We start from the raw sequence: 22,562 nt of genomic DNA, 5'->3' as shown, positions 1-22,562 counted from the left end.
AATTGCTTAAAAGGACAGTGTGATCCAAAGGAATGGAACTGGTCACTTCTACCTGGTGGAGGGGGAGGAAAGAGTGGCTTCGCTGCAGTAACGACTCTGGTAATGAATTATACGTAACGTATATATTTTTTTTTTCCCAAAAATGCATTTGTAGGAATAGATGTTTCTGCCAGGCGAGTGAAAACTCACGTCTGTAATTCACAGTAGGATTAACCTGGGATTATAGAAAATCTAATTAAGTGAACCATATTATCTGAGACCCACAAAAGACACTTAGCATTGCCTTTGAAAGTCTTGCCCGTCTGAGTGGTTGGCATGTGCTTCAGAAAACGCTCTGCACTCGTACAAGGCACCTGACTAGTTTGCTGTATCCCATTACTTTTCTTTAATGCTTAACGTTTTTTCAAAAAAAAAAATCCCCTTACTTTTGATAAATGGCGTTAATGCCTTTGAGAAGAAAGAATCAGGCTTCAAAGACTGGATTATTTGAAACCATGGTATGATCATCATGAGGCTATTGTTGGTGTCTGCTTTCTGAAAACAAGGGAGGGAGGGGAACCCTCCGCGGGATATATAAAGGTACGAGAAAAAAAGGCATTTAAAAATGTGCCCGAGTTTAGTCTACTCTTAGCATGATAGTGTAGTTTGGGGAGGTAACATTAGAAAGAGACCTCCAGATCAGCCCACCAACACTCAGGTAAAAATCAAGCTTCCGATAATTGGAAGCAGCTTGACTCTCTGCATTTCTCACTCCTGTTCGGTGGCTGATTAAGCTGGACGGGTGCACGAGGACTGCGGTGGATTGGGGTCACGGTCTGGCCTTCTCGGAATTCTAAAGGCTCTTGGCGGTGGTGATAGGAGGCACTCTCTCTCCTCGCCTTAGTAATTATTTCAAAAAAACCACATCAAGTCCTTGTCAGTTATTAAGGCCACCTTGGGATAATTCCTCCTCTTACTGTTTATGCTGTAAAAAAACAGACATTGTGGAAAGTGGTTCTCTGCAGGATGTCAGCTTCTAACGAGAATATGCAGATTGTTTTCCCTCTAACAGTTCTCCACTGATCATCTTTAAAGAGAGCTCCCATCCCAGCTCCTTATCTCTGATGTCTGTTCCCTTATGGAACCTGGACTGGTCAGTTTCCGTAGAAATAGTCTGAAAAGGAGGACTGCTTTTAAGCCGGGTGTTGCGGGGGGAGGGTGGGGTAGAGGGTATAAAATTATCTTTCACTGTTAATACTTGCTCCTTTCCCTATATTTTCCCTCTGTCAAGTGAGCACTTTGGGATTTGTTCATGCTGCCTTTTGTTTTGCAAGTTACTTATCATTTCTGTAGCTCAGTTTTCCCATTTGTCTGTTGAAGAAGGACTAAGAGCAGAAAATCTGAGCCAGGGTTTCCCCCAGTTCTGACATCCTAGGATTGATTGATGCAACAGAATGTCCAAACTTGAAACAGAAATGCTGATACTGACAACACCTCCTCCTGGAAGAACCTGGAAACCGAACTTACTCTGAGCTTTTCACTTGTGCATCATCCATTGACTTGACAAGCTTAACATGTTTAAAACCAAACTCACGCTCTGTGTCCCCAGACCGGCTGCTTCTCCTGTGGAGGCAGGAGCAGCACCACTGCCTTCTCACGCCCCTCAGACTGCAGCCTCATCCTCTGTCCTCAGTCTCTCCTGTTCCCAGGGCCCTTCACATCTGCACGGTGTCTAGAAAGGCCCCTTTTCCTCCACACAGGGCTTATTTTTCTAGTTCTGAACCATGTTACCTCCCACCTGAATATTGCAATGACTCCAGAAGTCTCCTAAGAGTCACGCATTATTACTACATAGAGCAATCCCTGTTAGAGGTATCATTTTGTTTATCTCTTCTTAATGGACAGCCTCCTGGAGCCCTTAGTAAGGCTTGCACCTTATCGCATGTTGTATGTATATTATAGTCATGTCTGTGTATCCAGGGCTTGTATTTATACATTCTTGTTGAAGGAACAAAACTCCCGGTTGATCCTCTTTCTCGCCTGCCGTGTACCAGGCCATGTCAAGCACTATACGAAGTTCTCTTCCTGCGCCATCTTGTCCCATTCAGCACTCCCCATGTGAGACCTGTCCCGGAGTTTTTCACGTTTTCAGGATGACAGTGCAGAGACACAGAAGTGCGCTGTAACCCTCTAACCCCGTCTGACTCTCAACCACCGTGTCAGAACTGCCACTCCTCATGTCAGTGTGTCCTCTGTACCTCTGACAGCACGGACTCCATCGGTTTCCTGACGAGAGTCCTTAATGGAGTCCCACTGTCCATCACATGAAGTCCTGATTCCTATTGCTGGGTTTCAAGACCTGTCGCGTTGGCAGAGCTCTGCCTTGCTTAGTCCCAGAGGATACCATTCCTATTGTATCTGATGGAAGTGGAGCCGCCTGGCGTTGTGCTTGGAGCAATTCTGCCATCTGAGATCCAGACCTTCTAAGCAAGATCTTCATCGCCCTCCATCCAGGGGAAGTTTGCTCTGTCTCAGCACAGCACAGACTCACAGGCTCCGTAGACATGGGAGTACCCTCAATAGGCTATTTAAGGGGGAACTTAGTGCCAAAGGAAGAAGCTTCTTTCTAAGGTAACACAGCTGTCAGTGGCAGACCTTTGCTGGAACATAGCTGTCTTGTTTTAGCACGTCCTGTTGCCCCAGGGTTCCTTGGGAATTCAGAGGAGAAAAAGATGATCTGTGCACAAAGACTCTCCACAGCTGCAGTGCTTCAGCCTTGACTGGGGGAAGAACCACGGAACTTCTCCTCTTGAGCATTGTAGTTTACTAGGTCTGCTGTTTGATGATAAAAGAAAACACTCAAGTTAGTTCACGGACAGGAGGCTTCTTGTCATCTGATGCATCGGGCAGGGTAAACAACCTCATAGAAATTCAGGACAGGATTATCAGCAGGGCTGGGCCCCATGGAGACAGCAGCAGGAGGGCAGTCCTTGATTGCCAAGATGTTCAGAGAACAGGGCCATGCATTCTGCCATTTATGCAGCTTGGTGACAGAGGCCACGTTGGTTTCTGTTTGGTTTCTGAGTTGCTCATACCTTGATTTCACTGAAACATGGGCCACAGGGTGTCACTTCGTGGTGGCTCCTCCATCTCCGGGTGCCTCATAGCCTTTCTGTTTCAGCTGCCTTACTAACCAGCAGATGGTTCCCGTTTTCCTTCATTCACATTCCCGAGCAATCTCACTGACCCAGCGTGTCATTTTGGGCCAGGGTACAGAGTCTGAAACCAGCAGCAGTCGATTTGTCATTTCTGGTTTGGTTATCACTAGACCAGGTGTGGTTCATTCATCCATGGCTCAGGGCGGGAGTGGAATCTCCAGACGTGGGAGACTGAGGATACCGGCGCTCACCAGGAAGAGGCTGGAGCAGGCCAGGCAGGAGGCAGGAGTGATGTGTTAAATTCATCCGCAGAGATGGGGTCACTATAACCTTTGTGTTCCTGTACCCGGTCCTGTTTGCACTTAACTGCGTCATACCATCATCTACCTGCGGAGACGATCGTCTCACCGTTGCTGGGGTAGAGTCTACAGACCGGGGGTGCATTACACCCTGTGTATCTCCAGGGCCCAACCCAGGTCTGGCACTGTGAAAAGTTACTGCTGAATGAAGGGACCAACAAATGAAGCTTTGTAGACAGTTACTGTTGCCGATTGATGCAACCGGTGTTCCAGGTTCTTGTCCTGTCCCAGAAAGAATTCAGAGACAAGACTCAGTGGTTAAAAAAAGGGTAAAGTGAAGATTTATTAAAGGATGGATAGTACACTCTCAGGGGAGAGCGGGCAGGCTCAGGTGAGCGGCTGCCCTGAGTTTCTTTGGCAAGTTAGTTACATAGGGTGTAAAAATGAATGGGGAAAATATTCACTGGGGAGAGAAAAGTCTGGGGTCGTATTCCCTGATTTTCATCCCAACTCCACCTTCCCAAAGGGAGGAGGGAGTTTTGTCTTTATTTAGTCTGGACTTGGGAGTGTCATGGCGTCGGTGCATGATGGGTACTTCTGATCTGCAAGGCTAATTTTATTGAAATGAGGGCATAATGAGCAAAAGGTCACATTTGGACGCTAGAAATTCCTGCCTTTTCTCACCTTTCTTTGTTCTTCTCCAGGCCACTTGTCATCCCAAAAGGCATGATCCCTTATCAGCCCCAAGGTTCCTGCTTTTCTTTCTCTGCCCAGGAACCCCTGCTGCTTACATGATGTGTGGTTTCCTGCATTTGGCCTGTGCCCCCCCTTTCTGCCCCATTCCTGCCATTTGGTCTGTGTCCCCCTTTCTCTGCTCATATCTAGCTATCTGCCTGCTCTGACATTACTGCTCTGAGACAAAGAGAGAGTTACACATAGGCCTTTGATACCACAAATGATGCTACCTTACGCTGAGCATCTGTTTGACCATTTTTGCTCTAATCTTCCCTCGGGTACTTTCATTCATGCAAGAGAATCCACACATTCATATAGGGTGTTTATTCACAGCCTGAGACAACACTGGCTGACAACGTTATTTCCTGTGTGTATGGATGTATTTTATTCATCTTAATGATTAACATTCAAAAGTATTACAATGAGAAAAAGACCATCTTAAGGATTGAGTAGAGCAAAAATAATGTTCCTCACTGCACACATTGTATTTAGTCATCTTATTTAAAGTGGATTTAATTACTTGAAAAGATAATCAGTGAAAGATTCTATATGTCTGGGGGTCTCAGGACTTAAGCTGGATTCCTTGGATACTCTGTGGCCATAAAAGCCTAGGAATAGAAAGGTGAATTGTACACACTTAAAAATAAGTGAAAGTCACAACTAACAAAGATTCTTTTCAATGTCAAATACAATTTTGGAGTTCAGATCGTCCTTGGAGGTGGATCATGCAATCTCCTTGTGTTGAAGATTGGGGGCGGGGGGTGGGGGTCGACTCTCAGAGTTTGGGAGCCAGGGAAGGCCAAAGCTTGGGTTTTGCAGTCACAAAAACTTGGATTTGAATTGTGGCCTTGCCTGTGATGAGGGTGTACCCTTGAGCGATGGACTTCACCACTTGGAGCTTCAGTTTCCTTGTAGATAATATCTTGGGTGATCCTTACATACGGTTGTGGTACAAATACAATTAAATGATGTACACCAAGCCGTGAGTATACTTCCCAGCACTAGAAAAATCAAGCACCTCCTCACGGATAATCCCAACTATGATTACCTAATTCTGTGTAGCCCATAAGGGATGGAACCAGGATTTGGACCCAGCCCTTCCCAACATCAGGCAGTGGGTGAGCTTTTCACTTCCAAACTGACACTCCTGTGGGTCTCTATTTCTCTAGAAACAAAGAAACTTTCATTGGAACAGTTTTAAAATTTCCACTTGCCCTTCCAGAAGGTCATGGCATTGATAAGGGGCCCTCTTTGCTGCCCACTTTAACATTTGCATTTGGTATTAGAGAGCAGAGTAACATATACAATGCCCTTTTTGCAGTCTCTGCTGTGTGTTTTGCACCTGAGCAGAAGTGATTTTTACCCAAAGCTTATGCTTTGCTCCAAGCATAGAAATCGAGGGAAGAAATGTGATTCAGTAGTTCTTGTAAATACTTCCTCTCCTCTGTTCTCTGTGATTTCCACGGACATGGCGTAATTCCTGTGATTCGATTTGAAACTAGAGACCAGCTCGGTGCTGAGTGATGCGATCTGAACAGGGAATAAAATATGCTTGAATTAATTTGCATAATGGAATCCGATTGGTTACAAAGCTGTGTTTGTTGAGGTGGGGACCAGAGCCCCTGCGCTCCCAACAAGAGGACTGCGCACTTTGCAAGAATAAGGTTTTGAGTTCTGGTGTGGGCCTCGGCAATATTCTTAATGTAATGATAACCTGTCTTTAACTGTAAATTAGCTCCCTGGAAATGAAAAGAACGGGGTCAGCCTGTCTGATCCTTGCAGCTCTGTAGGGGAGGAGAACGCTAAGAAACCAAAGCCGCTTGCTTTCTGCTAAGCGCTTTCGTCTTTCTTTCTCTACCCGGTAACAAGTTCCAGCAGGAGTCCAAATACACTTAAACACCCGTATATGTGATTTCCTTTCATGGAGACAGAAGCAGGCACAGCAAGAGAGCTTTCTGCTCAAGGCGCAGTAGCTCATGACGTGCTATCTGCTCTCAAGATGGAGGGGCGAGCCTCCCACTTAGAGCCGGTGGTTTTGCAAATCCATTTTCCTGTCATGTTATTACTCCTGTGACTTTCAACAACGTGTATTTTTTTCTTCCCAAGCAATATGCTCCCATCATAAAATAAAGTCCTTCTATATGTTTTAGTAGAACTCCAATGCTTAGACATTCTGGCATGCGGCTAGAAAGCGCTTTAATGGAAGGACTGTTCAAGAACTGCCTTGGGGGTCTTTATTGAAACCAATTAGAACATTGATGTATTTCCTGAGTTATTACCAACGTCAAGGTCTTCTTAGGAGGGCGGTCTCCTGCCTCATTTTCATGCGTGATTCCTGCCGACTCTCTACCACTGCGTACATCAAGCAGATTTCTAGATTTCAGAAGCACTTCTCAAATAACAATCATCTTTCTGAACACATTTTTTTGACCTGTGCATTTAGAAATTCTGCAACGGGGTTTAAAAAATAAAAAAGAAAAGATGTGCTGGTGCTGTTTAGGACCTGGCTGTACTGTGTTGTTGATGAACTGATATAATTACCTCCTGTTCATCCCTCTTGTTATCTTTACCTTGACCATTGCTGTAAAATGCTTTATCTTCTTCCTTCTGGTTTGGTTTCAATATTTTAGTCACAGCGTTACCCGCCCCCAATCACAGTGCCACCAGAACTTATTTTCATCATGACATTATTGTGAGTGTCTGGGGATGTGTGCCCGTGTTGGATCTGCAGCCTTCCCTTGGAGAGGCAATAACACACAGGACTGTAGGGAATAGGGATGGAGACCTTGGAACCAAACATCCAGGGTTCATATCCCAGCTCCTCCACTTGCTGGCTCTGGAACTGTAAGCAAGTTCCTTAATCTTGCTATGCTTCAGACTACTTATCTGTGAAATGGGGATAACAGCAATAGCACCTTGTAAAGTTATTGTGAAAATTTGACTCAACTCAGTTGAAAGCACTTAGAAGAATGTTAGGGAGATAATTAACAATGGACAGATGTTAACTGTTGCTAACATTTTCATCATAGTTATATTATGAGCATATATTGAGTTCTAATGTTGGTTTACTTACAGGTGGCTTCTGGGTTACTGTTCTTATTACAGCGTCTGTATGATTTCCTTATGAACCTCAGAAACCAACCAGTGGTGATAGTCGGTGTTGCTCACTGGTTAAGGACACAGACTCCAGAGCCAGATGTCACGGGTTCAAACCCAGCTCTGCGATTTATCAGAAACATAACTTTGCATAAGTTGTTTACTCTGTCCAGGCCTCAGTTTCCATCCTTTAAAAAGAATATTCATAACACCCATTCATAAGTTTGTTGTAGAATTTAATAGATGAGTTACTATTTGTAAAGTTTTCAGAACAGTGGCTAGAAAAATCTTTTCCTAAGTAAACTTTCATTCTGAAATTGGATTTTTTAAAAATCATGTCTTGAAATTCATCTTGTACATACTTGAGATTAACTATTAAAGTAACTTTATGTCGTACATGCATTCATATAAATAATGCGCCTGGTGATTACTTTAAAAGCAACTTGGTTTTGCTATTCTTTCCAACAGAAGAAAATAATTTTACCTTTGTGACAGAGGATGACATGTATTGTTTATTGGTCATGTGGAAACTCTTAAATTCATTAAGATCAAGCTAAAATTTTTTTTATAAAGTAAAAAAAAGTTGTCATCTTGTTTCAACATGTTGAGTGTCAGAAGTAATTGTGCTTCACAGCAAAATGGCAGCCAGAAAAAAAGAGGTGCAGAAACATCAACTTTAACTAAACCTTTTCTTTCAAATACACTTCACGGTCTGTATGCAAGAGTAAGTTATCACTGTGTGAGTGAACACTTAATACTTGGCGTGGTGTGCAGTGGGCACAGATCTTGTTGCACCATATGCTTTTTCTTTTCTATTTCTCCTTCTTGAGATTCTGTGGTGGGATACCAAATCTGAAAGTAGAGTAGGAGGTTCAAACCATACATTCAGATTTTATTGGTGTCCTGCTTTGAGCTCAGGCACTGGACATGTAATTGTGAATAAGATATCCTTCCAACCATTAAGAGGCATCCAGTCTAGTAAGAAGATGGTGTATGAATCGCAAGTTCCCTAAAATCTCTCAGCCAGAAGTCCAAACAAGGACGTGAAGCTGAGAGCCACTTGCAGAAAACGTCACCCACTGGCTTCACTTTACAGAGAACGAGGCAGAGCCTCCCTGAGGGAGACTGAGGAGGTCCCACCACAAGCTAGTGGCAGACTCTTAATCATAGCTTGGGCTTTCTTAAGTGCAGGGGTCTTCCTGTTGCTTCGCATGGCCTCATTTTAGGACCTAACTCCTCCTGGTCCCTACCTGGGGTGTTTCCATGCAGTTTGCCTTGCAAGAAACAGCATTTGATGTATTATTAATATGCCTGAGTCTCAGGGTGAAGCTGTTAGATGATGACTGTCTTTTGAATCTTTCTTTCTCTTCCACAGTCTTTTACTGTGTATCCTGAGGTCTGTCAACAACAAACACCAAACTCCCTGTTCCTTGAAAAGAGACTTACATAATACATCCATAAAGTGGCATTGAGGACAGTGAGGGACACCTGAAATGACTGCACATCTGTGGCCTCCCCAGATGCCAGTTTGCCGTATTACAAAGGAAGCCGAAAGGCTTGGGGTGCTGAAGTCAAAGAGCCTCAGGAAGGAAGGGGTTCCGCACCAACAAATTGGAATTCCACCAGTGCCCTTATTTTCGAGACCTTGAAGGCCAGAGGGCTGTGGTGTCTCCATGTGACTCCTACTCCTCTGTACCTCTTAGAGAAAGCAACTCTTCCTGTCTTTGAGGCATCTCCACCTGCAGGGCAGGAGCACCTCCTTCTGCCGAGTGAGGCCTGTGGACTTGGGCTGTGGTGCTCTGGAAAGACAGGGAGAGACCCAGTGTGTGCCCCGTGCCCACTCTGTCTCCAGCCCTGCCTGCCTGCCCCGATTCCTATCATCCCTGCCTTCCAGATGAGGCTGTGGAGACTCAGAGTGCTGGCCTGGTGTGCCCAAGGCCACCCGGCTTGAAATACATGGAAGCAGCATTCCAGTCCAGGTCTACCTGAGCTCCAAGTCTAAGTACAGTCCACTGTGCCAAGGTGCAGACTCCCTCTTTCCTGTTCCCCTCTTCCTCCCAGCCATTTCATCCAAGTTAGATAGCAAAGAAACAGAGGATGGTTTTTTATTCCTACAACACTCAGGAATCTCACCAGTTTCATTTAGACCAGCTGGTGCTGAAATGAAGTGTCATCCTCAGCATCAGTGGGCCATCCCCCGTGCCTGGCAATTTTCTGAGTCTCTCACTGTTGCTGGTAGGGGTGGTAGTGAGCATCATCTCCTTCTGGGAACTAGGGTTCCAACTGGTGTCTGGGTGATGCTTCAAAGAGAAAGAATGGTTGTCTGGGGAGAAAATGTGGGGTCCTAAGACATAGGAATGAGCAAGGCAAGTTCCTTAGGGGAGAATTAAGTTTCCAGCACCAGAAAGACTAAGTCCAGTGAAGAAGCCCAGGAACCTGAGACAGGAGTTAAGGACCAGAGAGGAGAACCAGTGTGCTGGAGAGAGGACTGGAGTGACTGTGGGTCAGACACCTACAAGGGGCATGGAAAGGCGTTAGTGGCTCATCCTTACTATTGGTGAATCGCTGAGTCATGGCTGGGTGCCAGGAACAAGACCTTTCCACCAGTTGGTGGGGAATGCTGCTTTATTTTGCTTTTCCTGGTTGGAGAGAGCTTATAAAGTATCCTTGGAAAGACTTCCAGGTTAAGGTAGGATCTTCAGCTTCTTGGGCAGTGGTGGGGGGGGGGGCGGCATTGGAGCAGACAAGAGCAAATCTTGCTCACTGAATTGACACAGTAGCCTTCACTGATCCACCAATGAGAATTTGACCCATTGTTACACTGGTAAACATTTTGGTGGCCATCAAGGACCATCTCAGGATCTGCCCCGACCTCCTGTGTCTAGAAGGATCCATCGCTACGTTCCTCCTTCATTATACCATCCAGTCACGCTGAACAGTCTTGGGACTGCTGTGCTTGTGACCAGCTCTGGGCTTTGGGTACATCCCACCCATGCCCTTCTTACCACAGTAACTCATCTTGAGGGCTGTGCCCAGCCATCCCCTCCTCTGGGAAGTCTTCCTTAACTGCCCCACTCTCTGTCTGCCATTTCCATCTTCAACCCCATCAATTATGTGTTCCTCTCCTGGGTGCCCATAATGCTCTAACTTTCCCTATTACAGTACCATCCCCAAGCACAAGTATGATCATTAATAACAGTGTAAACATGAGGCACCTACCACAGTACCAGGCCTGGTGCTGAGACGGGGGCGTGTTATTGCTCAGGATCCCTGTGTAGGCCCTGCAGCCAGCCAGTACGATTCTGGTGCCCATTTCATAAGTGAGCAAGCAGAGCTCAGGGTCAGCTGAGCCAAAACCCAGAGCGAGTAAGTGTAGAACTGGCCCTCAGACCTGGGCAGCTGGATTGCACAGCACACGTTTTATCCTCCTGTAGACCTTGAGGGGCTTCTCTGTGTACGTGTTTGTCTCACCCACCACAGGGGTAAACTGAGAGCGGGGACGATCTCTGACCAGCGCTGGCCTCCTCGGTACCCAGAGCAAAGCCCTCACAGGGCCCAGCCTGGCTCAGTGTTTACTGAGTGGAACTGAAATGAAGTGGGGATGGAGCCGGTGACTAATGTGACCTTCCCTTCTGCCTGCAGAGGCCGACGGGGGACGAGGGCAGCCCTGACGTGATGTGCTCGGCGAGGAGACACATTCCAGCCCGAGAGAGGTCTGTGTGACGCGTCTGGGAGGCCACCATCTGCCAGGGCCGCCGCACGCTTGGCGGAAGGGGTGACAGCTGCCTTGTCCTGTGCCTACCACGTAACCAAAAATGAAGGAGAACTACTGTTTACGAGCCGCCCTGGTGTGCCTGGGTGTGCTGTGCCACAGCCAGGCCTTCGCCGCCGAGCGGAGGAGCCACCTGCGCCCCTCGTTCCACGGGCACCATGAGAAGGGCAAGGAGGGCCAGGTGCTGCAGCGCTCCAAGAGGGGCTGGGTCTGGAACCAGTTCTTCGTCATCGAGGAGTACACCGGGCCGGACCCCGTGCTCGTGGGCAGGGTAAGGCTGCTGTCGCTCATTGTCCGCGTCCCACTCTCCTCCCTCCCGGTACCAGGGTGTGGTCAAGGCAAAGTCCAGGAGGGAGAATAATCATGGTGTGGCCATCCAGCAAAAACCACAAAGTCCTTGTTCACACATCCTTCCAGCCTTTTTTTTTTTTTCCCCAGTTCATAGACTTAGCCATGTTAAGAACACTTCTGTTTTCCACTTAATGTCATGCCCCCTAAAACTCTGTTTTTAATGGCTACACAATAGTGTGCTGAATGGAAATGATTATTTAGCCGTTCTCCAACTGCGGACACTTCCCCGACCACACTCAAACCCAGCTTGGGTGCCCTCCTTTGTGTTCTCCTAACTCTCTGTGCTCTTTTCATCATAGCTATCCTTTTCACAGCGCATGTGTCTATGCGTTCATCTGTCTCCCCACCTCCACCTGAAGCTACTTTTCCATCAGGAACAGCATCACTATTGTGTCCCCGGGTTGTGCTAAAGCCCAGGTTGGGGGAAGCCTCTGTGCATATTTGAGGAGATGAATGGATATGTCTTAAGAATGGGTGGGATTTTATCCACTTTGGCTTAGGGATGGCGAAAACCAGTTTGGAAGGCTGGAGAATCTTAGCTCTACCCAGATCCTGCGTTCTCTGTGGACTGGTGCCAAAAAGTGCAGGGGTAGAAAGAGAGTCCAAAATATGTTTGAAAAACTGACTGTCACTTACAGTAAAATGTACAGCTGTCTCTCAGAGGATGGTGACGTTAACTGCAAGCAGAGAGGTGTTCATGCATAAGATCAGAAAGCCTGCTATGAGCCGGTACAGAGCAAAGCAAATGGTAACCTAGGGTGAAGTGGTCCCTGGCCTCAGAGTTCAGGGACTAGTGGAAAAGAGACAGTTACCTAAGCAATTAAAAAGATAATAAAGTGAGGAGTAGAATAATGAAGAAATTCAGTAGACGTGATTATGAATTTACATGGTACTGTCTGGGAGGGGTGAAGGAAGGTTTCATGGAGACAGTGATAATACTTGTGACCTGAAAGAGGAGTAGGAGTTACCCAGGGAGGGGGGAAAAGGGACAAGAGCAGATTTGAGGGGGTGCTGATTTGTGAGCCTCATAGATTCCAACAAAGCTGTCTTAGTTGCTGTTCAAGCTGAGAACAGCATTCCGTATTTATGAAATAGACGTCTCTGGAGGAAGTTCATATTAGCGTCTCAATATTGTTCAGGGCTATAAGAAAGTAGCTTTTTGAAGAGATATACCAAGGCAATTTAATTTATTTATATCCAAAATGGAAAGATTACACCCAAAATAGAAGTAGTCTTGAGAAGTGGGAGCACAAGGGAATCACTGGCACGAAGAATTCGTTCTGTCCAGAAGATGGGCTCTGTGCCGAGAGAGGAAGAGATGCCAGTCATGTAGGGCCGTGTGGCTTGAGCAATGTGGAGAGCTGTGCATGAATTGTTCTGAGAAAATAGGACCTCTGCTGCAGGGACCTCCTTGGTAGGGAGCAGGGTGTGTATCAGGATTGGGTTGTAGGAGAGACAGGACCTGAGAGCCATTTCAGCATCTCTGTGGAGCAAGCTGTTGTCATAGCTACTAAGAGGCAGAGGGAAAAGGGAGAGGAAGGGGAAGTAATGAGTGATCTTGAAAATCGAGGCACATGGGAACGAGTCTGATGTCAAGGTGGATGGGGGAATCGAAGTCAAGTGGTTGGATGCTATGTTCTTTCTTTGTGATTATGCTGATCTGAGTTCCCCTTGAACAGGAGGACTACACTAGATGACTTGTTCCCTAATGACCTTTGATTTGATGACATTCAAGGTGGAGTGATTTAGGATGCTCTGAAAGAGTGGAATTTGGCAAACCATGAACTTTTTTTTTAATTGAAGTATAGTCAGTTCACAATGTTGTGACAATTTCTGGTTACAGCACAATGCTTCTGTCATACGTGAATATACATACATTTGTTTTCATATTCTTTTTCACCATAAGCTACAAGATATCGAATATAGTTCCATGTGCTATACAGTATAAACTTGTTTATCTATTTTATATATACCAGTCAGTATCTGCAAATCTCAAACTGCCTGTTTATCCCTTCCCATCCCCTTCCCCTCTGTAACCATAAGTTTGTTTTCTATGTCTGTGAGTCTGTTCTGTTTTATAAATATGTTCACTTGTCTTTGTTTTTTTTTTTTAGATTACACATATGAGTGACATCATATGGTATTTTCCTTTCTCCTTCTGGCTCACTTCACTTAGAATGACAATCTCCAGGGCCATCCATGTTGCTGTAAATGGCATTATTTTATTATTTTTTTATGGCTGAGTAGTATTCCATTGTATAAATATACCACAACTTCTTTATCCAGTCATCTGTTGATGGACATTTAGGTTGTTTCCATGTCTTGGCTATTGTAAATAGTGCTGCTATGAACATTGGGGTGCCGGTGTCTTTTTGAATTAAGGATCCCTCTGGATATATGCTCAAGAGTGGGATTGCTGGATCATATAGTAAGTCTATTTTTAGTCTTTTGAGGAATCTCCATACTGTTTTCCACAGTGGCTGCACCAAACTGCATTCCCACCAACAGTGTAGGACGGTTCAGTTTTCTCCACACCCTCTCCAGCATTTATCGTTTGTGGACTTTTGAATGATGGCCATTCTGACTGGTGTGAGGTGATGCCTCATTGTAGTTTTGATTTGCATTTCTCTGACAATTAGTGATATTGAGCATTTTTTCATGTGCCTATTGATCATTTGTATGTCTTCACTGGAGAATTGCTTGTTTAGGTCTTCTGCCCATTTTTGGATTGGGTTGTTTGTTTTTTTCTTATTAAGTCGTATGAGCTGTTTATATATTCTGGAAATCAAGCTCTTGTCAGTCTCATCTTTTGCAAGTATTTTCTCTCATTCTGTAGGTGGTTGTTTTGCTTGTGGTTTCCTTTGCTGTGCAAAAGCTTGTAAGTTTAATTAGGTTTCATTTGTTTATTTTTGCTTTTATTTCTATTGCCTGGGTAGACTGCCCTAGGAGAACATTGCTGAGATGTATATGAGATAATGTTTTGCCTATGTTTTTGTCTAGATTTATTGTATCTTGTCTTACGTTTAAGTCTGTAAGCCATTTTGAGTTTATTTTTATGTATGGTGTGAGGGAGTGTTCTAACTTCACTGATTTACATGCAGCTGTCCAGTTTTCCCAACACCATTTGCTGAAGAGACTGTCTTTATTCCGTTATATGTTCTTGCCTCAAACCATGGACTTTTAGATTTCCTGCAGGAAGCACAGTCTGTCACGCTGTGATCTGCAGATGGGAAGCCATCAGTCTTGGGAGTTAGGAACTGTGTTTGTCTCAGTGACTGGGTCCCTTGATAGCACTGAAAGCTTTCCCAAACTGCTTTTTGTATTGAACCTAATAAGTATCGCTGTTGGTTGTATGGAGAGAGAAAAAAAAATTCATATCTAACCTCAAACTCTGAAAATAAGATAAAAATAATGAGCAGTAATTTTTAAAGTTTTTTGTTTTTGTGTTTAGTTATTTGGTTTATCATGAAATCGTATCTGTTTAATTCCCAAGAGTTTTGCCAAATTCACATGTAGCATATGGAGGTCCCTGGAAACATTCTTCCTTAGGCACTTCTATTAAACACGCGTTGCATTGATTTCCTTGTTCCACGTTAACCCGCCTGAGCCTCTGACTTTTGTCAGGTCTGAGGCGGGGAAACAAACAAATGCAAACTATTGCTGGGGGTTGACTGATGGGAGAGACGGGGGGGGGGGGGGATGGTGGCAGGGATCCTGCCCTTACTGGGGAAACTGTATGAAGATTGGGACAATTTGGTTCATACGTTCAAATCGCTTAGTAGAATACTCACATTCTGCCTTATTCGTAAGAATTGTGTAGCCATAATTTCATGACAACACGTGGGTTTTTATGGATAGTGAGTTCTGAAGGAAAGTGTGCTTTTTTCCTTCTTTTCCTGAGAAGCACTATGGACTAAAATCAAAACATAATTTGTGCCTACAGGTATCCGCTTGAAGCTGAGATACTTCGTGCTTCACCGAGGCACTGCAAATCAACTAGATATTTTTTGGGAAATTGAAACAATACAAGAACATTTAAAAAGCAGTGTATTCAGTCTTGCTTTGTGATTCTGGGCAAGCTCTCCAGGCCTTGGTTTCCTAAGAGTAATAATTAAAATGGCATTAATAATAATATTAAAATGACATTGATAGTAATAAGCAATAAGATAATAGTAAGTTATAAATAATAAGTAGTATTATCATTATCAATACCTTTTGAATCAAGCTTTTTACTTTATACTAGGTTTTCTTATATAGTAGGTAGAACCAAGAGCCTTTTATCCACTTGGCTACTCTTGAAGCCTATGAGAACAGTAAAAGTAATGCTTATCTTTTCCCACGAAAAGGGTAAAATGAAGGCAGAGGAAGTCAGATTAAGATGACAGCTGCAGAAATTGAGGTTGGACAGCAAGGTACAGTGAAGAGTTTATTGCTACAGGGAAATTGGATGTGGTCTTTGAGGGGAGTTCCGTGTTACAAAGCACAGAGCAGAGTCAAGGCAGACAGATAGCGGCCGGGTAGTTAGGAGACCTGGATGACTTCCTGGCCTTGCCGAGCATGGGTTTAGGCAAACACCATTGTTTCTCTGGGCTTTGTTAAGAGAGGCGGACGGCCCAAGGATATCTGAGGTTCTTTCTATCGTCTAAGAAGCTGCTATCATCCCGGGCCAGCCGCCCCGTGCTTGTGCTGAGGACGGGAGAGTCTCCAGGCAGGGCACATCCACAAATCCTCCTCCTTCCTGGGCCACACACAGGGTCTTCTAGAAAGTCTGATCAGTGAATTGTTTGTGGTAACAAAAGCCTGGAAACAACCTTGGGGACCTTTGGAAGAGGACTGCTAAAAATATGATCATAAATAACATCCAGATAGTGGATGAGGTCGATCTGTATGGAGCAGTGTGGAAGGGTCACCTTATTTACTCCTGTAGGAAAACAGAGGTGAAGAGTGGTACGTGCACTGTGCCTTTTATTGCCTAAAAATAAACCAGGGCAGGAGTATCAGTATGGATATTCTTACACAGGCATAGAATGTGTTGTAGAGGATCCACAAGAAACTGGTAACAACCGCACTCTCTCTCTGAGCAAGGAAATGAAGGAATGGGAGTCGGAACTGAGATTTACTTATTGCATAAATGTGTGTTCTTAATTTTCTTTCAAATGCATATATTTCTTACAAAATAACTATCTATATATGTATATATATTTTGTATGTGTTCATATGTCACGGGAGGGGAGGAGGGAGAGAATGAATCTTACAATTTATAAAAAATTTTTGGACTGTGGTGTCATGGCTCCCCAGCTGTGTGACCTTGGCCAAGAGTTATCTTCTCTAAGATTCCATTTGTTCATGTGTAAAATGGTGTGAGAACGTCTGCCTCTCATGGTGTGTGTGTGTGTGTGTGTGTGTGTGTACACAGTGTACTGTAGTAAAAGCCTGTAAATGAGTCTCTGCCTCCCCAGCGCACCTGACATGGAATTACAAATCTCGGTTTCTTTTTTCCTAGCTTCATTCCGATATTGACTCTGGCGATGGGAACATTAAATACATTCTCTCAGGTGAAGGAGCCGGAACCATTTTTGTGATTGATGACAAATCAGGGAATATTCATGCCACCAAGACATTGGACCGAGAGGAGAGAGCCCAGTACACACTGATGGCTCAGGCGGTGGACAGGGACACCAACCGGCCCCTGGAACCGCCATCGGAATTCATTGTCAAGGTCCAGGACATCAATGACAACCCTCCCGAGTTCTTACACGAGACCTATCACGCCAACGTGCCCGAGAGGTCCAACGTGGGTGCGTACAGCAGGGGACCCCGGCACCACCTACAGGCCTGGTGTCTCTGCGGGTGGGTGGGCTGGTGCCCCTTCTCCCTGGTCAGGAAATAGAAGTTATGCTGTATCTTCCATGGCAAAATAACAAACAAAATATTTCATGTATGTAGCTGAAGTTTCAGATATTTTAAATCACCCTGAGGTTTTAAACGCTAAACTTATGAAATATCAGGAAGTGTGGAGGAGTGGGAGGAACGTGATGGAAGCCAAGTCATCCTGGCTCTGGTGCTTCTTAACTTGTGTGACTTGGCATCGGTGACATCTGTTCTCTTAGCCTGAGTTTCTCCTCTGTAAAATGGGAGTAAAAGTTTCTAGTCATGCAGGATTAGACATAACGTGCGTTTGGTCACTGGTGCATGTCAGTATTCAAGAAGTGACAGCGGCAGCGATATTTGTAGCATGTAGGCACCGTGCTAATTAATGATTTACATGCACTGTTGCATTTAATTTTTGCAATGATTCATCTTTGCAATGAGGTAGGTCCTATTTGACATATTTTGCAGATGGGAAACCCAAGCTAGAAACAGGTTAACTAATTTATCCAAGGTCGTCTGAGCTATTAAGTGGATCCAGACTACAGACCTAACCATGACACTGTGTCACCATCTGTTAGACTAATGCAGAAGCAGGTATGTCTTTTATCACATGTCAAGACACATTTGTGTTGTTAGAGGATAATTTTCTGAAGGATTTCTTCACCTGGCTACCTTTTCCTGGCAATAACTTCTGTTTGTTTGGCTTTGTAGAATGCATGTAGTTTGGGGTCTCTTGAGAAGCATGCCTCTTATTAAGAAGGGTCTGTCTTTCAAACAGTGATCAGGGCTGTTCTGATCAGGGAGTGAGTCTAGTTATATGAATCAGAGATTTAGAACTCCAGTGAATTTAAGCATCATCTGGGCCAAACTGCCCATTTTGCAGATGAGAAAACCAAGCACCGAGATTGGGAATCAGCCTGCTCAAGAAAGTTAGATACAGAGGTGACCCTAGAACTCTAATCTCCTTTCATTTTGCATATAGAGCTTGCGATGCTTAAAAAAGAAAAAAAAGAAAAAAAAGTCTCCTCCTCCTCTTCCTCCTCCAGCTAAAGTCAAAACCTCCTCATATTAATAAAAGCCTGGCTGAGCCATTTCTCACCTTCTCCTCCCTTTGCCCTGCTAGGTCCTTCTGTTTCTCAGTATTCACCTGAGGATTTTAATGAGAAACAGCAGACATCAAATGAATCATTAAAGAGGGGACAGTGGTGTCAGCGGCTGAGCCAGGGGAAAAGTGCTCCAGGGCGGGTTTCACTGTTCCCACCTTGCTGGGCTCCTTGGTGCTTAGGGATCAGCACCAGACTTCCCGTCGTGGTCTACGAGAGTAGAGTCTGTTGTCAGACGGCCCTGGGTTGGAATCACGGCTGTGCCTCCGGCCAGCCGGGTCAGCCCTGGCAGTATCTTCCTTCTTCCTCAGTTTTCATTTTGTCATCTATAAAATGAGGATAATGTAAACTCTGTTGAGGGTTAAATGAGGGCTAAATTTACACAGATGTAAAATACAGAGATTCAGTGAACTTAGAGGATTTCTAGAAGCAAATTAAGCATAAAAAATTAATAATTTCCCTAGCTGCTCCATGTTGGTCTGGAATAGAACTTATTAATTCCCTTATAAATCTCCACTACCTAGAATAGTGCCTGGTTATGTGGGAAGAGCTCAAAAAAAGTGGTTTGCATGAAATAATGAATTAATTACAGAGAGTAATGAGGAAAAAAATGAGATTTACTTTTATACTATGTGAAAATCACTGACAACCTTGTAAATTAGATGGTTCTCAGAGGCTGTGCAAATGGGCTCCCTTGCCTCCCACCTAGAACCTGGCCCCTCTGCTGAAATTGTCATAGAAAAAAAGGTCTTGGGTTTGGTTGTTTGCAGGATAGAGGTTAGACTCCTGACTCTGGCAATAACCAACTTTGCAAAATAGATTGCGCAGCTTCCTACCTCTCACACTCGATGTCTCACAAGCAGCATGGATGTAAAAATGCCGAGCAGAGGGGGCACTGGCAGAATACTGCGAATGTGCTCTGAGCGGTGCCTGACACAGAGGGATTCGGTGAATCACTGGCTCGCTCCCTCCAGCATCTCCCCGCCCCATTCTGAAGCCCAGCATTTCATGCCCTCAGATACTTGTGACCATCAAGGAACGGAGTCTTTTGTAGGAAAAACAGAATCCATCTTCCTTCAGTTCCCTGGTTTCCTTCCATTGTGACCCACAAATGTTTGCCTTAGAGCTCACCAGATGTCTACTGGTGGCTTCTGCTCTGTGCCTACCAGGCTCGTTAGAGGGGGGAAGATGCAGTTTTCATGCCAGTAGGGAACAACATTCTGTACAATATTTATAGCCATAAATTAATTAAAATGTAGTATTAGCAGCCATTTTATTACATGCAAAGCAACAATAAAATGATGTATTTATTGCTCTGCTACAGATGGAAGCCTGCACTCTGTCCTTTCATGAAAAGCAATTCATCATTAATTATCCTTTATTATACTCTTTGGGAAGATTTTTATTTAATTATTTGATATACTGAACACTCCAATTGCATGGGTCTTAGAATGTTTTTGCAATAATGCTCATATTATTTTAACTACTAAGCATAGCAGGATGCACGATGAATATAGAAAGTTTATTTTTAAGCCATGGGAATTAAACAAAAAAGGAAGGGAGGGAAGGCGGGAGGGAGCGAGATTATTTTTGCATCTCAACCCCAGGGAAATGAAAGGATGTTAAATAATTTGGGGGCTGTCCTCAGTTTTTAATCTTAAGACAAAACTTTACAAACGAGGATATAATTTGAAAAGCAGAGGGACTGTTGCTAATGACTGTATTTCACTTTGAAGGAACATCAGTCATCCAGGTGACAGCTTCAGACGCAGATGACCCCACCTATGGAAACAGTGCCAAGCTGGTGTACAGTATCCTGGAAGGACAGCCCTACTTTTCAGTAGAAGCACAGACAGGTACCGTGGAATGTCATTGTGATTTATGACACACTGAATAAGGAGTCCGGGGCTGCTCACTAAAACCTATGAGTCTCAGTTTTCTCAAATATAAAAGGGCCACCTGACAAGATCATTGTGAGGATTAGACGCTGTGCGTGTGCCTGGCCTGGAGTCGGCATCCAGCGAACCATACTGATGATTGCTTCTGTCTGTACTGCACTGTCGCAGTAATGAATGTCATCTTAGAATGCAACTTTTCTCTTAAAACCGTATCTTAGAATTCAACTTTTAAGAATTTATGTTAAAATACTTAAATTTTATCTTAAAATTCAACTTTGGATCCAAATTAAGAGACCAAAGGACTTGAGGGCTGGTATGAAAACTGGCAGCTCTCAAAGCTTGCTCTAAAGACCGCAGTGCAGGGTTGGGGGTTGTGGGGGTGGGAAATGATGCTCAGGCACGTCCGGGATTCAGCACATCCCCGTCTCCTCCACCGTGCTGAGAGATTCTCAGAAGGCATTAGTGTCCAGAAAGGAGGTTCTGCAAATTCCTTACTGAAAACAAATAGCAAACCAAAAGAATGAACGAATAGAACCACCAAAACCCACACCAAAATGTTCCACTCCATTTATATCGAATTTGATTCTAGGATCCTTTTATGAATCAACACTAAAATTCTGTGAGACTGCTGGTCTGCGATATTATGCCCGAAAGTCCTTTTTTCCACAACATGCCCCATGTGTTTGAAAGAGGTTTACAAATCATCCACATTTGTTGGTAGAGTTAAAATTTATCAAATATGCATGTATATTTTATATGTTTACACATGGTCTGCCAATCACATATTTGGCCCACTTACTGAATATGATTTCAACCTAACTGTGTAATCATTTATTTGTAGCCACTTTTCTTCGGATCACAATTTCTGGGGCTGTTTGCTATGATTTCATCAAAGGCATTTACCAATTAATTTTGCCAGTTAATTTTCATATTAACCAAGGATAAATGTAGGATTTCATCTAGATTTTTGAGATGTTAAAACAGCTGGAGGGACTCCAGTTGCAACCTTTGTTGTCTCAGGGATTCACAAATAGGAACCACCAATTTGAACCTAACAAATTATTTTACAGGGAAGAAAAAAGAGGCTCAGTGAGTTCAAGGATGTTGCTGAGAAACATATAACCACTGGAGTCAGAGAAGGATAAGAGCTTAAAGCTTCCACGATGTTCTCTTATATTTCTAGTATAAATGTTATCAGGTCTACAAACAGAAAAAGCTTGCACGTGTTCCCCAAAGATTTAAGTGAGCGTGGTTTCCATACCTACAGTGTGCTAATATCCAGAGATCATGTAGAATTCAATTCTCCATGTATTATTGTTGTCAGTGAAAGGTGATAGTGGACAGTAAGTGTTTGTATAGCATTGTGTATGTTTTTAACCTATTTGGTTAAAAAAAAATTAATGCTAACATTTTAATGTATCACCTTCTACTTTTAACTTAAAATGGACCACAAAAATGTTTCTAAAAATTGCATGCAGGCATAGATTGTCAAATGATTCTGCTGGCAGTCCAGAAGCATGGGTTTATGATACGGATGTTCATGCACTGGATTCTCAAATATATGAGTCTTTAGGTCTTTCCGTGTTAGACCTGAGAATGATGAGGTTATTACTTGCATTTACAATGCAACATATAAAACATAAAATTTTAATGCTACATTACTAATTGTGACAAATTGCTAGAAAATACATCTATACGATGCTCCGGGCATGGCTGCTTTTGAGGATAATTATGCTGTTGGTGTGGCGCTTCTGTGAGGGCAGGTGCTGTTTTATTCATCTTCGCTTTCCTTGTGCCTAGATCTTTTTTGTTTTAACGTTGTCAATGAATATCTGTGATGTTCCCTGCTCACCTGTCCAGGTATCATCAGAACAGCCCTTCCTAACATGGACAGGGAAGCCAAGGAGGAGTACCACGTGGTGATCCAGGCCAAGGACATGGGTGGACACATGGGTGGACTCTCAGGGACAACCAAAGTGACGATCACACTGACTGATGTCAATGACAACCCACCAAAGTTCCCGCAGAGTAAGTAGGTGGGCGTGGCTTTCACTTCCCAGTGATGCCACGGCCAGCTCTCTTCTCTGACCCGTCCCTGCTTTCCTCGGCTTTCAAGAAGAAATCTAGAAAAATGGAGGCTCTTTATATAATTCTCTCAAAAAACAAGACAACAGCAACAACAACAAAAAAACCTAAGTAGAAGAGAGGTAGTGGGAGAAAGCAGAGGCATAAAATGGTCCACAGCCCTGGACGCAGCAAACCCGTTTGGCTAGGTACTCGTGATGCGATGCAGTGATGGA

At 44.1% G+C, this 22,562-nt stretch overlaps 1 protein-coding gene across 3 annotated transcripts in view; it reads left to right on the top strand.

Annotated features, from left to right (window-relative positions):
* Window positions 1-22,562, top strand: part of CDH11 (cadherin 11) — a 141,862-nt gene that overhangs the window by 83,910 nt on the left and 35,390 nt on the right. For all 3 annotated transcript variants that reach the window (XM_032486455.1, XM_006189294.3, XM_014563101.2), the window contains exons 3-6: window positions 10,910-11,310; window positions 16,894-17,188; window positions 20,101-20,220; window positions 22,123-22,290. In XM_032486455.1, coding sequence (XP_032342346.1) covers window positions 11,083-11,310; window positions 16,894-17,188; window positions 20,101-20,220; window positions 22,123-22,290 — 811 coding nt within the window. In that variant the 5' untranslated portion in view covers window positions 10,910-11,082. The remainder of the gene's footprint in view (window positions 1-10,909; window positions 11,311-16,893; window positions 17,189-20,100; window positions 20,221-22,122; window positions 22,291-22,562) is intronic.

This window comes from Camelus ferus, chromosome 9 (assembly GCF_009834535.1).
Source record: "Camelus ferus isolate YT-003-E chromosome 9, BCGSAC_Cfer_1.0, whole genome shotgun sequence".
Lineage (NCBI taxonomy): Eukaryota > Metazoa > Chordata > Mammalia > Artiodactyla > Camelidae > Camelus > Camelus ferus.
Note: the sequence above shows the minus strand (reverse complement) of the source record. Positions and strands in the feature narration are given on the sequence as shown.